General features: G+C 62.5%; 1 protein-coding gene across 2 annotated transcripts in view; it reads right to left on the bottom strand.

Moving 5' to 3' along the window:
* Positions 1 to 2,129: 2,129 nt before the first annotated feature.
* Positions 2,130 to 15,584, bottom strand: part of NPLOC4 (NPL4 homolog, ubiquitin recognition factor) — a 29,850-nt gene continuing 16,395 nt past the window's right edge. For both annotated transcript variants that reach the window (XM_066979996.1, XM_066979995.1), the window contains exons 12-17: positions 15,116 to 15,276; positions 8,204 to 8,275; positions 6,347 to 6,442; positions 5,214 to 5,330; positions 4,126 to 4,228; positions 2,130 to 3,735 (exon numbers count right to left, since the gene is read on the bottom strand). In XM_066979996.1, coding sequence (XP_066836097.1) covers positions 3,578 to 3,735; positions 4,126 to 4,228; positions 5,214 to 5,330; positions 6,347 to 6,442; positions 8,204 to 8,275; positions 15,116 to 15,276 — 707 coding nt within the window. In that variant the 3' untranslated portion in view covers positions 2,130 to 3,577. The remainder of the gene's footprint in view (positions 3,736 to 4,125; positions 4,229 to 5,213; positions 5,331 to 6,346; positions 6,443 to 8,203; positions 8,276 to 15,115; positions 15,277 to 15,584) is intronic.

Raw genomic sequence — 15,584 nt, 5'->3', positions numbered from 1 at the left:
GGGTGGGGCCGGTACCGGTACCGGGGGGCCGGGGGCAGGCGCAGGGAGCCGGGACGCGGGGCTGGAGGCAGCGGCTTTATTGAAGGGGGGGCGGCCTGAGAGCCCCCCCCCACCCCGAACAGGGAACCGGAGCCCCCCCGGTGCCCCCCCCCCCCCCAACCGGGGGTCGGTGCCCCTCCCCAGCATTCTCTCTCCCCCCCGGTGTCACCCCCCCCGCAGCCGGGCCCCGGACCCCCCCCCCCCCCCAGCATCCCGGTGCCCCCACCCGCTGTCCCCCCCAGCACCCTGGGGACACCTCGGTGTCCCCCCCCGCCCCAATCGGGCCCCGACCCCCCCCCAGCACCTTGGTGACCCCCACCCCATCCCCGTGCCCCCCCCATGTGTCCCACCCAGCACCCCGGGGGCACCCCAGTGCCCCCCAGTGCTCCCCCCAGTACCCCGGTTCCCCCCCCGGCACCTCGGTGCCCCCCCCATGTGTCTGACCCAGCACCCTGGGGACACCCCAGTGCCCCCAGGTGACCCCCCAATACCTCGGTGCCCCCCCCATGCATCCCACCCAGCACCCTGGGGACACCCCAGTGCCCCCAGGTGCCCCCCACAATACCCCAGTCCCCCCCCCAGCACCTCGGTTCCCCCCCCATGCATCCCACCCAGCACCCTGGGGACACCCCAGTGCCTCCCAGTGCCTCCCCCAGTCCCCCCCCGCCCCCCCAGCACCCTGGGGACACCCCGGTGTCCCCCACTGCCCCCACTGCCCCCCCCCCCCCACACTCAACCGAGCCCGGGGCCCCCCCCCCCGGTGCCCCCCGGCGCTATTTGGGGGCTGGCTGCACCCCCCTTCTCCTCGGGGGCCCCCCGGTGCCCGGTGCGCGCCCGCGGGCGAGCTGCTCCACGAAGGCCTCCACCTCGGCGAAGCGCCCCGAGAGCCGCCCCAGCTGCTCCTTCAGGGCGCTGAACTCCTCGTAGAGCCCGTCCAGCGCCCCCGACAGCGAGCGGATCCTGCGGGGGGGGGGGGAAGATGGGACACACACACACACACATGTGGGCTGAGGGACCCCCGCCGTGCCCCCGTCCCCCCCAGGCCCCGGGGCCGCGTCCCGCAGCCCCTCACCGGCCGTAGTCGGGCAGCACGGTGTGGTGGTCGACCAGCAGCAGGTTGCGCAGCTGCGAGGTGATGGCGAACCTCCAGTTGTCCAGGATCACCGTCAGGTTGGCGCAGCCCTTGGGGCCCGGCGCCCTCGCGGCTGCGGGGAGGGCACGAGGGGGGGGGGGGCATGGCTGGGGATGGACCCCCCACCCCCACCGCACCCCCCCCCAGCCGGCCCCAAAAGCCCTGAGGGGTCAGGGAAGGCCGTGCTCGCCCTCCGGCCCAAACCCGGGTGGGGGCCCCCCCGGGGGGTTACCGTCGGCTCGCTCGTCCCACGCCGCCGGCCGCCGCTTCGGCTTGGCGGCGCAGCCCAGAGCCGCCAGGAGCAGGAGGGGGAGAAGTCGCGACATGGCGCTGTGTGGGGACGGGGCCGTGAGGAGGGCCCCGATGGGGGCAGCCAGGGGCGAGCGGCCCCGTGGCCACCCCACAGCCCGGTGGGGGCCCAGCCCCACTGCGGCTCCTGGTCCGGGATGTCCCTGCCGGCCCCAAACCCACGGGGACAGGGCAGCGGCGTCCCCAGGGCGACGTCCCCACGGGGAACCATCCCCAGGGCGCTCGGGACCACGGCAGCCCCGCGATTCCCCTGCCCCGAGCTGGGCCTCGCAGCTCCCCGTCCCCCGAGCGGTGGAGAGGCGCCAGCCCCGCTCCCGCTGCCAGCGCCACGTCCCCCAACACCCCCAAACCGGGGGACGCCCGGGCCGCGGTGGAGGTGTCGCGCCCCCGAGAGCCGGGCTCGGCACGTGGGCCCCGCGGCTCGAGGGGCCGCCCTGCCTCCTACCTGCGCCCCGTCCCCGCCGGCGGACGAGGCGGCCGCTCGGCTCCGCGGGCTCTGGCTCGGCGCGGCTCCGGCCTCCCCCTTTTCTTTTTTTAAACCGCGGGGGCTGGCGCGGGGCCCGGCCGCACGCGGCTCGGCGCCGATTGCAAACGGCCGGCCCCGAGCCACGGCACGCCGGCGGACCCGCAGGAGGCACGGCGCTGGCTCTACGTTTCAGGTGCTTTTTTATTCAACGTTAACTCGCCCGACCCTGCCTTCCGGGTCGTTCAGTCCAGGCACCGCACACCGCTGCAAACCCCCCCGCCTCCCCCCCCCCAACACCGAGAAACCCAGGGGAAAAGCAAACCGCGGCCCCGCGGCAGGGACGGGGCTGGTGGCCGCTCAGCGCGGCGGGACCGAGCCTTGGGCAGCCTCCGCAGAGCCCGCAGGCAGCAGCGAGGGGCTGGGGAGGCCTCCGGGGGGGGGTCCCCACACTGCCCACCCGTCCCGCTGCCCCGTGCCCAGGTGGAGAAGGCGGGGGTGACGCCGTCCGGGGACAGGATGGTGGCTTCGTGCCTCCCTCGGTGGGGTGGCGCAGGATGGTGCCGACACCGGTGCCCCGGGAACCGAGCCGAGGCCCCAAATCCCAGAGAGGGCCCTGTGAGAGGGGGGGGGGGCCAGGCCCATGGGGCACTGCCAGCACCCGCCTGCCCCGTCCCGGCCCCCCAGCAGCCCCCAGCCAGGGGCTAAAGGGAGAGCGAGCAGCGAGAGGCCCCTCCCGAGCACGCCGCCAGGGGAGGATGCGCTCAAACACCGGGGCTGGGGCAGGAGCCGGCTGCAGGGAAGGCTCCGCTCCCCTGCCGAGTGGGGGCAGGCAGAAACCCAAATTACACGGCCCCCCCAGCACGGCTTTGCCCCCCAGGAGGGGACGAGCTCCCCTGGGGGCTCACCACATGGCCGTTGGTGTCGTGGGGGAGTTGGGGGGGGGGCAAAAAGCTCCCGTCCTGCCGCCCCCGGGAGGATGCCGGCAGCCGAAGCAGCTCCGCAGCGCGCGGAGGTGCCGCGGGGGCGATGCCAAGCGGCGAGCTGGCACGTGCCCGCCCCCCGCCCGGTGCCAGGGGGCCGCATCCTGCTGCGGGCGCGGTGCCAGCGCGGGGCCCAGCCTGGCGGAGCTGCTCTCGCAGGCGCACGCCGGGCCCTTAGCGGGAAGCTGGCGGGAGGGCCGGGAAGGCTGCCCGGGAGCCCAAGGCTGGCAGCAGCGAGCCGCAGGGGAAGGGGCGCAAAGCTGGGGGGCAGGGAGGTGCCACCACCCCCCCCCCCGTCACCTCCACAGCCTGGGGGACACTTCGGGAAGGGAAGCGGGGGCCCTGGAGCGGCCCCAAGCCCCCAGCGCTCACCAGGAGCAGGCGAATGCTGCGCTGGGGAGGCCGGAGAGCGCGGCCCCGTGGGGTGAGGGCTCCTACAGCGGCCCCGGGGCGCCCAGCTCCTGCCACGGGGATGGGGCAGCCCCCCAAAAAGCGAGGGGGGAGCAGGGCCAGAGCCACCCCTGCCCCTGGCCGGCTCCCGGCCCCGGGGTGCGGGAAGCAGGGGGGGGAGGCCGGGGAGGGGACGAGCACCACGGCTGCTGCTGCTGGAGGGTTGGCTCTGTATTGGAGGCTGCGGCCGCGCCGCCGGGGCTAGGTGCGGGGCAGGCTGCACATCTCACAGTGGTCCGTGCCCGGCTGGTTCATGAAGGTGCAGTGCTGGCAGGCCCACATGGCCGCCGAGACGGCGTGCGTCGAGCCGCCCACGGCACCGTACTCGTGCAGTCCGGGGAGCTGGACGCCGACTGTGCCTGCAGGAGAAAGAACCCGGTCAGAGCAGGGCAGAGGGGCTGCGAGCAGCTCGGGGGCTGCTTTCACCTCGAGGCTGGCACCGGGGGGCTGCTCCCAAGCGGGCGCAGGGCTCACCACCCCAAAGACCCCCCCCAAAGACCCCCCAAAGGCCCCAGCCCAGCCCCGCTCACCCGGCCCCACTTGGAGCAGCGCCCTGGCAGAGATGCTGCCCACGGCCCCTTCCCACCGCTCTCCATGTGGCCAGGCAGCGGGGGCTGCACAGGGCCAGCTTTCCTCGTGCCCGAGGCTCCGCAGGCAGCTGGAGAGCAGCACCGAGCCCTCACCAGACCTGCTGAGCCCAGCCCCTGCCCCGAAGGACGAGGGAGCGCGGCCCCGAGCCCCCTTCTTACTGCAGAGCTGCTCGATGGTGGCCCACTGCTCCGATTTCTTCCAGGTCTGCGCAAGCTCCTCGTTCTTGGTTCTCACGGCTTCCAGCAACAAGCTGATGCTGTCCTGGAAGCCACAAAAGGGGAAAAATCAGCACCGGGCACTCCTGCGGCGATCAGACTGGAGCCAAGCGAGAGCCTCCCTGCCCTCCTCCGCCACTCACCCCAAGCCAGAGCTGCGAGGGAGCCGTCGCCCTCTCCTAAAAGGTCTCTGGAGTTGCACGAGTGATGGTTGTTGGCAGGGAGTAAGATGGAGATTATCCCCTCTGCTCCCCCCAGCGTGCAGACGTCCCCCTACATCCCGAATCCTTCACTCCCCTCCCCTGGGAGGCTGCGGGCTGAGCCCAAATCCCAGCAGGGTGCAAACTTTTCCAAAGCAGCCGCCCCGGAGAGCTCCGTGCCCGGCCCCAGCCCCGCTCGCGGCCCCAGCCTGATCTCCAGCTGCCCAGGGTCAGCCCAGCTGCCCTGCACATGCTCGGTCCCCGGCGCCCACGAGGCCTCCGGCAAACACGCGGCCCGTTTTGCTGGCTCCAAACAGGAAGGTTTGGAGGGTGCAGATGTGAACCGGGGGGCCTGGGCAGGCGCCCAGCCACCGGTGCCAGGCCAAGAGAACAGAGCCGCACGGAGAGGGAGCTGCGGGCCTCGCAGAGATGTGGGGGCTCTGATCTCGTTACCGTTACAACAGGGATTTCTGATTCTGAGATTTTTTTTATTATTTTTTAAACGTTTCCAGCTCTCTGAGCCGCGGCCAAGTTGGCTCTGTCCAGCCTGTGACCGTGCGAACAGCCACCACCCCCTCGCTGCTCCGAGCGGTGCTCGTAGAGCTCTCGGGCCAGCCGGGGGCTTCGGTTTCACTTTTTAAACACTCTGCTGAAAGGTCACAGCCTGGAAGAACAGGCATGGGGCCAGCTGCACGTCCTGCGTGGCTGCAGGCGCCCGGCCTGGGGCCGTGCCCGGGGCTGCGGCGGTGTCCTCGGAGCACCGAGGGACACCGAGGGACACGGAGGGCAGGGCCGGCGGCGCTGACACGGCCGTTTCCTCCCATTACGTACCCGCAGAGGCATGACCTCGTTCGTGACCAGGAAGAGGAGCAGATGGAAATCGGAAATGATGTCTAGGAAAACGGAGGAAGTGTTCTGGGACAGGTACGTGGCCAAGCTGTGGAAGTCCTACGGAGACAGGAAAGTAATAAAAAAGTCACTTTCCCCCCACGTCATAACTCTGTTTTCCGATTCAGATCCACCAACAGACGCTGCAACATTCCTCTTTTGAGCACCATCTGCAATGTGCAGACCATCCCCAGGTCACATCCCGGGCCGGCTGGCTGGGTTTCAGCTAAGAGCTTCCAAGGAAGAGGGCCTTCGGGTCCGCGCTGCCTCTCCGACCCAAGCACTGAACAACCCCAGCCCCAGGAAGCGCCGGGCAGAGGCTGTCAGCTCAACGCAAAGCCCAGTCTCCGAGGAAAAAAAAAAAAAGAGGCGGATGGGGGCAAAGCAGCCCCTTCTTCCCCAGCCTCCTCCTCTCTGCCGTCGAACACGGGCCACCCCCAAACGAGGGCGACGAACAGCCGACCTCTCCCAGCCTGTCAGCGCCGCGACGGGCAGCGGCCCTCCTTCTGCGATTACTTTTGGAGGAAGTCTTTGACATCTCTGGTACAGGCTCTTAAGAGAAACTAGCTGTTGCTGCTTTAAAGCAACTCCGGCCTTCTGTGCGCTGGCAAAACCCCGCGCACGCCTCGGGCTGTCCAGCAGCTGCCTCTGCTCAACGCTACGGGCCTCCTTCGGCAAAAGGTCGCTGCGTTTTCAGCAGCGGTGCAGGAAGGGAAGACAGCTCTGTCGGAGCTGCAGCAGCAGCAGCCCCTCATCCCGCTCCTGTCGCCAGCGGGTCCTGTCCCGTCCGTGGGGCTGGAGCCCAGCCGGATCGCTCCCTGCAGCTCCCCGGGTTATCTGGCAGAGCACGCAGGCAGGCCTGGAGCTCGTCGCCGGGCAGGCGGGGAGCAGCGCGCCCGGCCCCTCATCTGCACGCAGACGCCGTGCAGCGCAGGAAGGTGTTTGGCAAACGCCGGGCTGAGGCATGGAGGGGTGATCTCAGGGCACGGCCGCAGCTGTCCTCCTGGAGCCGTTAGGAAGGGAAAGGGGAACAGACGACGCCTCCGCGTGAGACGGCTTCGGCGTCAAGCGCTTACCTGAGTTTCTCCCAGCACATCACGGTTCTCGATGGGAAATGGGTTTTGAGAAATAGAAAAAGTGTAGACTGGATCCTTGGGGAAAGTCGTGGTGATCTGAAAATCCAAGAAAGGACGATCAGAGCGCTGACAGCAGGAGAGGCAAAAGGGACACGGGAAGAAAGGCTGCTGAGAGCAGGCACGGCTCAGCCGGGAAGGCAATCACAGCACGGATCTTCTGATGGTTTTTACCACGTAAAGCAGTATTCCAACCAGCACAACCTCAGCTCCTGGGGGTCGCTTTTAATGGAGCTGAGGGAAAGGCACCGAGCTCCAAACAGCACAAAATGGTGCCGCAGAGAGCGTCCCCTTTGCGAAGGTCCCGGGGATGCAGCAGCTCCCACCGCAGCTCTGCCCCGCGCCAGGGAGCCGCTGCTTGGGGTCACCCCGGGGGTCTCCTTAGCACCTGGGGGGGGGCACAGCGTGGCCCCTGCCCTGACCGGGACGGGGAGCCAGGGCTGTGCCCTGCTCTGGGCTGGACTGGGTGCTCAGAGAGCAGCCCTGTGCTTCATTTAACAGGCTGTGCCCCTGCTCAGGGTGCACCGATCCTGCCTCCTGTCGGCACCCTGTGCCCAGCGCTTACACCACCTCGCGCCCTCCTTCCTCCAGGGGTGCCTGGGCGCAGCAGCCAGCGACTGACATTTACACCGGTCCTCATTCTGGGGGGCTTCAAAGCTCTGCTGTCAGTTACTCTGCCCTGACAGAGGCTCTCTGTAGGCAGAAATACCTGCCAGTGCAGTATGAACTTGAATAATGCCTTTTTTTTTTTTAAAAAAAAAAAAAAAGACAAAACAAGATGCTTCAGAAATGCAGCTTTCCAGACTGCTCCTAACTGCATGTTCCGTCAATCTGTTTTCGTCTTAATTACACCCCAGGTAGCCCCGAAGCAGATGCCTTTACTACTTGAGCAATAAATACGTTCCGGCGCTGCCGACTGGCACGGGGCGTCGGGGGGCCCCGCACAACGGGCCCCTTGTCCTGAACACGGCGTTTCCCCGAGCGAGGGGCACATCGCCGTGCCAGCCCGAGGGCCGATAAGCGGCTCGCACACCAGGCACTTTGTGTGCTCGAAGCAAGAGCAAGAGGAAGCCTCTGGGCTGCCAGCTTCCCCGTGCCGCGGGGCAGCTGGACCAGAGCAGTTGCTTCGGGAGGATTTAATCGTTGTTGGCACCGCCTCCAGCTCCGGCAGTATCATTTGTCATCTGAATTATTTGCTTTCCTGCCTTCCACACACCGTAACAGTTCCCTTTCAAGCCAAAGGGCAGAGCCGTGCCGCGGTGCCTGGCAGGGCTTGCTCGCGGGCAGGCAGTGGCCCTGCTCCAGCCAAGCCCCGTGCTCCGTCTTGTCCTCCCTCCCCCAGGAAAAGGCATTTTTGGAGCACCAACCCGGCCTGCTGAGTCACTACGAGGAGCTGGATTCTTAATTGCTGCTAAGACAGACAATGGGAGCTTTCTAATGAGCTCCCCGTCAGGTGGTGCCCAGCACACGTGTCCGTGGGGCTGGCTGCTTCCCCTGCCGTATGGCTCTGTGCCACCTCCGCGCGGCGATAAGACGCCAGGCAGGGCCTTCCCAGGAAGCAAACGTGTGCCCTGGCACCGCCGCACGCGGCTCCCCCCCTCCGGGAGCACTGCGATCACCCCGGGGCACACCGCCGCCTGCGCCTCTGTGCTAGGAATGCCTGCGCGCAGAGGCGAAAGAGGAGAGGAACAGAGCCCGTCCCACGAACCGGCTCCGGTGTGAGTTCCAGAGGTGGGTTAGGATCCGCACTTTGCCCCGACCACCTCCGCTGGCTGCCATCGGGGCGCACCGACTACTTACATCTATGATCAGGTACTCGACTGGGAGCGGGCGAGCCAGCTGGGTGATCTCGTTGCCAAACTTGTCTATGTCCTGGAAGGAGAAGAGGATCGTTAGCCCCTGGTGCAGAACGGGGTGAAGCAGGAGGGGCGCTGCCCCGGGACACTCGTGTTGCAGCTCGGGGATTCCTCAGGATGCGGGAAAGAAACCGCTGGCACGACGCCGGGTGCTGGGGCCAGGGCAGAGCTGCCCAAATCCCTGCAGCTCCCCGAGGTTCGAGCCCTCTGCAGCTCTAAGCCACCCTTAGTTCCCTCTAAGCTCCCTTGTGAGCCAAGGGAGTGTTTTGTGACAGTCACAGCACCTTGGTCTTGTTTGCCTCTGTCATCGCCACCAGAGAGATGGCCAGCGTTATCCGAGCAGAGTAAAGGCCACTTAAGACGCAGAGTTGTCTGAAAAGGGAGGGATAGCTCCACATCTGCGTTCTCAGCCAGGGCAAGCCTGGCTTTCTGCAGGTCTGGCCACGAGTCCCTGCTCTGGCCACTCGTTTCTGCTCAGGAACTGGAAACCCAGGCACTCCCTCATACGCAGACCTGAAGAGCCAGCGTATCACAGGGCGTAAACTTGTTTTGCTTTGCCAGGCGAACTGAACATAAAGTTTAATTATGGAGAAAAATGGCCAGCATATGTTCATTAATCATAAAATGACAATTAGACGTGATTTATGTCAAACACGCCGAGTTCAAACACAGCTTCAGAAATAAATTCATAAGAAGTGACACTTTTCATTAAAGATTCTGTAAGAGGGGGTTGTATTTTCTCCCTAAATCATCACTTAACATGTTATAAATCACTCATTGAGCCCCATGTAAATTACACGCCCATAATTCCCAACCAGAGACCCTACGTAAAAGTTTGCGTCGAGCGAGCGGGGTCCCAGCGGCCGGAGGCAGACCCGAGGCTGCTGCACACGGACACCCCGGCACCTCGGGGGCTTTTGGGGAGCCCTGCGAGAGGCGCGGATTTGGGGCAGTGCTCCTTGGGCTGAGCCGGCGAGCCACGGAGTCGCGCGCTTTGGGACGAGTCGCCTGTGGCTGACAGCCCCCCCCCCCCCCCCCGCGAGCCGTGTTTTTCCCCGTGAGCGCGCCACTCCCCCGCTACCAAGCGTTTCTCAGCTCCGCTGGTATTTACGCGGCTCAAGCGCGCGCTGCAGCAGCCAGCACCCTGCTCTCGCGCCCCGCTCTCCCGGTGCACCCGGACGGACATCGCCCGAGCAGGCTCCGGCTCGCTGCCCTGCTCCAGGCAACAGCCCCCCTTCCGCGAGCCCCCTCCCCACCTCCACCCCCAACACCCCCCCTGTCCCCAGGAACGGCTCCCTTTGTAAGAATCTACCTTCCAGCCTTTGAAGCTCCTTTTAAAAGCAATCCCGATAAGGATCTCTCCTCCTTGAACATGACAGGTTGTTGGCCCCGTGGTTATTTCAGCAACAAGCCTGGTGGCTTGTGGCCTCAGATCTCTCCGGCTCTGACAGGAGCAGCAGGAGACGTGGAGCCTTTTCAGAGAGATCACAGGGCCTGAAAGCTAACCTGCTCCTAGATCGCAGCGATACCGCAAGAGTCAGGAATCAAATCCAATCAAACCAAATCAGCTTCCCCAACACAATCCTGCCCCTGCAAGAAAGGACCTGCAACAACTCACACGTAATTAGCCCATCTGGAATTCATTTTCAAATCTAATTAAGTTCTAATATGCAGAAACATTTTTCCAGCACCTGTTCTCTTTAATCTCCGCCTCTGGGGATTTCCATGTTAAATGCCTCCTTTTTAATGTCACGCTGCCGAGGCCTTCGAGACGTGCACGGCACAGTCAGCACCACGCTGGAACCTCGCTGCAGCCGGCTCAGAGGACGTGTCCAGACCCTGCAGCTCCCCAGCCACAAACCCCCCCACCCCCCGCCCATGCCGGCACTCTCCTGCAGCCCCCATGCACCGTTTTATTAGGCGATTACATCTTAGAAGCCCTAACAAATGTCAAACCGGGAGAATCGCTAGGAGGAAGACATCCTCAGCCCGCACTTGGCTGCGGAGCACGAGGTGCTGTGCTGCCGAGGCCTCGCAGCCCCCCCCGGCCCCCCCCCCAGCCACAAACGCGCTCCGTGCGGCGTCGGCGGCCCCGAGCGGAGGGCAGGAAGCGGTTAACGGAGGCACAGCCATTTGGCACCTGGACAGAAATCAGGCAGCACACAGCCCCCCCGGAGGATCTGGACAATGAATCATCCCGAAGACAGGAGCAAACTGCAGATTGCATCAGGCGCTGCGATGGGAGCCTTCGAAACCACCGTTCGGAGGCAGAAGCTGCAAGGCCGTGAGGTCAGGGAGAGAACGACGGGATCGGGCAGAGGTGGTCCTGGGGGGCTTCAGCATCTCCAAGAGGAGGGCGATGGCAGCCGGCACGGAGACGAGCAGCCCTGGCTCTGGGTGCTAAGGGAGCCCGGAGCCGCCTTTCCCTCTGCTGCTGTCCGGGAGCCGCACCGGGCTCACCCTCACACCGACAGGCAGCCGACGTACAGAAACGAAGCGACTTTTCCACGGGTAAGCAACAGGTCAGGGAGAGTTGAAGCCCTTCTCAGGAGACTCCCCGTGAGCTAATCGAGCATCCTCCTCCCCGGAGCAGCTGGGACATTTAAGGCTAGGAAGGTTTTTCCAGCCCAGCACAAGCGCTGGGCGGAGGCCAGGCAGGGGAAGTCCGTCACTGCTGGTGAGAGCTCCCTGCAGAAGTCTCCGCACAGCCCGGCTATCGAGTCCTGCCTGGGAGGAGGATTTCAAAGTGCAGGGGCAGAAGCAACGCGTGCCACGGGGGGGGGGACAGCGTGGCTGAGAGCAGCTGGGGGTCCGTGTCCCATCCGGTCTCTGCCCGGGCCAGATGGGAGCACATTTGTTCAAGAAGATGTCTCGTCGGACACAGGCTCAACTGTTGTAAAGCAAACTGCTCTTGCCGGACCCTGTGGGGGCAAAGGGCTCTTTCACAACACTGGTGCCATTGTGGAGGGTTCCTGTCTTACACCATCCCAAAGAAACGTTGGGGAATAGCGAGGCAGCTGTAAAATGCAACTCACTGCACGGATGTCGTCTTCGTGTTTGCACTACTAAGCTGAGGTAAACAACTGCGGGAAGAGCCAAAGCCACCCAGTCCCCAAATCCGATTGTTGAGACGTTTCAAAGGGTCTGTAAAACACAGCAATCCTCCCCCCAGCGCTGTTTGGGCCGTGGGGAGCAGAGTTTGGCCCTGCTGCAGCTGCGGACCCGGCAGAGTGGGAGCTGGGAGCACGCGGGCAGCGTGCTGCTGGGCGCAGGCAGCCTGACGGGAAGGATCAGACCCGACTGAGGCACTGAGCAACCAATTTCAGCTCTGGATAACCATCCCTCAGTTTGGAAGTTACATTCTTGGCAAAATCGAAATCAATATGGCTGCTTTTTTAGAAGCAGAAAGACGAAGGAGGTAACTGCTCAAGGGCAGAAGGCACAGGAAGCGTCCGCGTGTCACATTCAGCTGGGCAACAAGGTGAAGCGGTCACTGCAACATCGTCGTCTTCGCCTGCAAGCAGAGGGCTGCCCCAGCTTCTGCGCCTGCGTCTTGACAACAGCGGCTCCTTCGTGAGCCTCCTCGCGCTGAGCGCGCCCGGCAGCACGTGCTGGCTGTGCAGCGTTCAGACCGGGAACAGCGCTGCACCGTGACGCTTCGCAGGCAACCTGGGAGGCGAGGGGGATGTTTTCTTCCTTCTGGCTAATCTTACCTGGAGAGGCATCTCAGAGGGAAGCAGCTTGTACTCGCGGTCCCCAAAGCCCTCGACTTTCACGCTAGAGCAGAGCTCCAGCCTTCCCAAGCCAGGAAAGCAAAGGCTGCGTGCAGAAAGCACACGCTGCCAGTTCCACTGGGGTGGTTCCTCCGAGCAGCAGGGCTAGCGGCCAACGTAAAGAGAATGGTAAAGACATACAGAAATCACAAGGCTAGAGGCTCAGGAAAAATGCCTCATCCTGGCAGGACAAAGCTGGTGCCATCAGTTTTCCTGTTTCCATGGGAGAAAAGCCCACCTCTGCTACCAGGCCGCCGAGTCACGTTCAGCAGGAACGGCTGCAGCCCCGGGGTCGTGGAGGCCCCCCGCTTCCACTCTGCAAGCAGAAAGTGGTGCAAAACACGCAGAAATGGCTCGCTGCCTGAAGATCGACGTCCTTCTCTTTCCAGGCAGCTGTGTGCGTGCACTGCAGTGGGTCCTCACCCCCTTCCCGCGCCCGCAGCACTACCCATCGGGGTGCATTTCCTAGCAGTCATTGCTCGAGTAACAACACCTACTGCGAGCGGAGGCACGAGACATCTCCAAGCGGCGTGACTGAGGCACTGCCGTTAGCGTGCACTTCACTGCGCAGGCATCAGCACCTCTGCTATCTGCAGGAGTGGAGGTGAATCTGCTCCCTTGCCCTGCTGTACACGAGTTCAATAGATTTTTCTTCTTGCATCTGGACGCAAAGTTGTTCTATAAATACATCCGTGCTAGACCAGCGCTGACCTTCTGGTTTGCATCCAATTATAATAAATTTGTACAGCCCCTTTCATCCTAAAAGGCTTTTCAGAATGAATACTTGCACGTTACATAGAAATGTATCTGTGGATTTTTCTCTCTACCAGTGGTAGCTTCTCAGCCCGAGACAAAACGCAGCAACTAACCGAAAGCGCAGCTTTCTGCCCAAAGACAGATGTGGGGAGACAGCGCAGGGGGGAACCCCCACATCAAGGACTGGGGAGAAAGCTGCTCAGCTCCTGCAGTTTTGACAGAGAAAAGGGAAGAAAGGTGCTGCACCACGAACCAGATGTCCGTAACCATGCGGCCAAGCACTGGACTCCTGCTCCTCGTCCTGTATTTAACCAGTGCTTTGACACCATCGCTGTCACCAACCCAGTAACTATGAGGTAGTGTCTCTGACCTCAAGCCTTGTACATTTAATGAGACCCCGAAGGTTTTCAAAGCCAGGAGTGACTAAGCTTTCCATTGATTTAAGAACATTCCAAAAAAAAAAAAAATTAAGAGATCCTACAGCCAAACACGTTTAAGGCTGGAGGACAATCCCACCCGCCAGAGCAGTCCTCAGGCCCTCCTCGAGCACATCATGAAAGAGGCAATTACGGAGAGAAGTTATAAAACACATGAAATAAGCTGCAGCCCGACCCAGTGAATCAGTGGTTCATGGAAATTTCCAGAGAAGGCTGGAGCCATCAGTTCGCGTTTTGTTTATCTCCCTGCTTCAGATTACGAATCGGAGGGAAGACCTTGCGGGAACACCCACCGGCTTCCTGCTGCTCCCAACACCCGGGGTGGCCCACATGTGGGACCCAGACCTACGGGACCTCCTGCGGGGCTGCACCCCGATGTGGCACGGCGCGGGCTCCTGCGGAGCGGGACCACGGCACGCCAGGAGGTGAAGTCATCTCCGTGCTCGAGGCCAACCATTGCACAACCGAGCTCCGCTGTATCTCAAACGGACCTGGCTTATCAGCTCCTAATAGCAAGCTGTCCGCGAGCTAAGGGAAAAGGTGAGGATTTTAGCTGCTTTTCCCCAGAGTACAGATTGCTCTCGAACGCTGAATTTAGCCAAAAGGTCTCCCTCGTTTTCAGGTGGGGTTAAAACAACCCAACAGCACAGCATCGAGGGGTAGAGGGGGTAGAGTCTCATCAGTCTCTGGTTCGGGCAGTGCAAGAGCATCCTGACAAGCTCCTTTTCTGCTGCTGGCGTACAGCGTGCTCGTTTCAGTTGTCTCGAACAATGGTAGCTCTGCATATCCTGTACTCCTCAGCGGACAGCTTTAATACAGATGGCAGGAGTGCTGCAGGCTGAGCAGGCTTTGAATATCAGACACAGACAAGAATGAGATAACTAACTGGGGTGATGGATGGCTAATTAGCTGGCAAGCAGTGCCATTAATTAATTCCCCTGTCCTTGCTCACAGGGCACCAACATACACAAGTTTGAGAAGCGGTGCCATTAGCCTCCACAGAGATCCTGTCCCCTAGTTTCTAACTCAGCCCCGCAGATACCGGAGGTCTGAAGATCTGCAGAAACAACTGCCAAGTGGATGATGACAGTCCATTCATCACGAAAACTGCACTGAGAACTGCAGCAGGCCAGATACCAGCAGGGCTCTAGCATGACACTTCAATAAGAGCGTTCTGGATCCACGCTGGACGCAGGTATCCCTCCCTGCTCCTCGGGACCACTTCTTGGAGTTTGTGGTCTGACTCGAGCACAAGACCCGGGCGCAGGCAGGAGCCCCAGTGCTAGGGAGGAATACCAGGGACGCCCTCCTGCCCTGCCACTGCTCTGAAAGCCTTCGAACCCTCCTTTTGTTGCAGAGAAGCACGCACAAGGCTGTCTCTCCTCTTGCTGCGTGAGCTACACTAACTTTTGTTGCATCTGTTACCCGGTCGGTGCCTGTCAGCGTGTCACACACGAGCAAATCCCCAGCACTGCATAAGGAACCCGCTGCTTTCACTGCGCCGTTTGTGCTAGCGCACATCACACAACTGTGGAGGAAGGTGAACTCAGCTGGGGATTAAAACCAACAGAGAGCCACGGCAGATTCAGCCAACAAATACAGAAGAGGAGGTGAATTCAGAGCACTTGCTGTGGGCTCTCAGTGGATCGCTGCAGACCTTATTTAGAGGCCGGATAGCCAATGGCTACTGCAGCGCTGGAAACCCTAACAGCACTTTTACGAGGGGGAAATGGAGCTTATGCAATTACTTTGCAGACATGTGGTGAACGGTTACTACTGAAAATAGTTCAGACCTCAAAGACATCCTTTCCTGAGCTGGCCACGCCGATTTCCAGGCACGCAGCAGAGCTGTTTTTGCAGCTCCCCCACCCACGAGCACGCAGTGCTTACCTTATAGAACACATCAGGCACATACTGCTCGCTGCTGGACTCCTTAGCGTAGCCCAGCTCCGGTGCATCTCGGCAGGGCAGCAGACACTCATCCCGAACCAGCGCCATGCACTGGTTGGAGACCTGGTACCCCTCGAAGTGAACCTGGTTGTCGGGACCACCTGCAAGAGAAGAGCCCGGGTCAGAGCTACACAGGAGAGATTCACCTGGCGTAGCTCAGAGAGGCACGGCTCAAAGGGCACTGTAAGACACAGAGGTCCTTCCAGCAGCGAAGAACGGTGAGAAGACAGTGCCTGTGCTGCTGCACAGGGAGCGTTTCTAGTCAAGAGTCCCCCTCCAAGGTCTCCATTTAGTTAGCAACGTGCACTTCTCAGCACTATTTTCACACCTAGCCTAATGGGGCAGAGTCCTGGAGTGACAGCGAGAGCACTTTGCCAGGAGCTCAAACGAAGCCAAGCTGCCCTTTCGG

The sequence above is a fragment of the Anser cygnoides genome, chromosome 19, assembly GCF_040182565.1.
Source record: "Anser cygnoides isolate HZ-2024a breed goose chromosome 19, Taihu_goose_T2T_genome, whole genome shotgun sequence".
NCBI lineage: Eukaryota > Metazoa > Chordata > Aves > Anseriformes > Anatidae > Anser > Anser cygnoides.
This window is presented reverse-complemented; position numbering and strand designations above follow the sequence as displayed.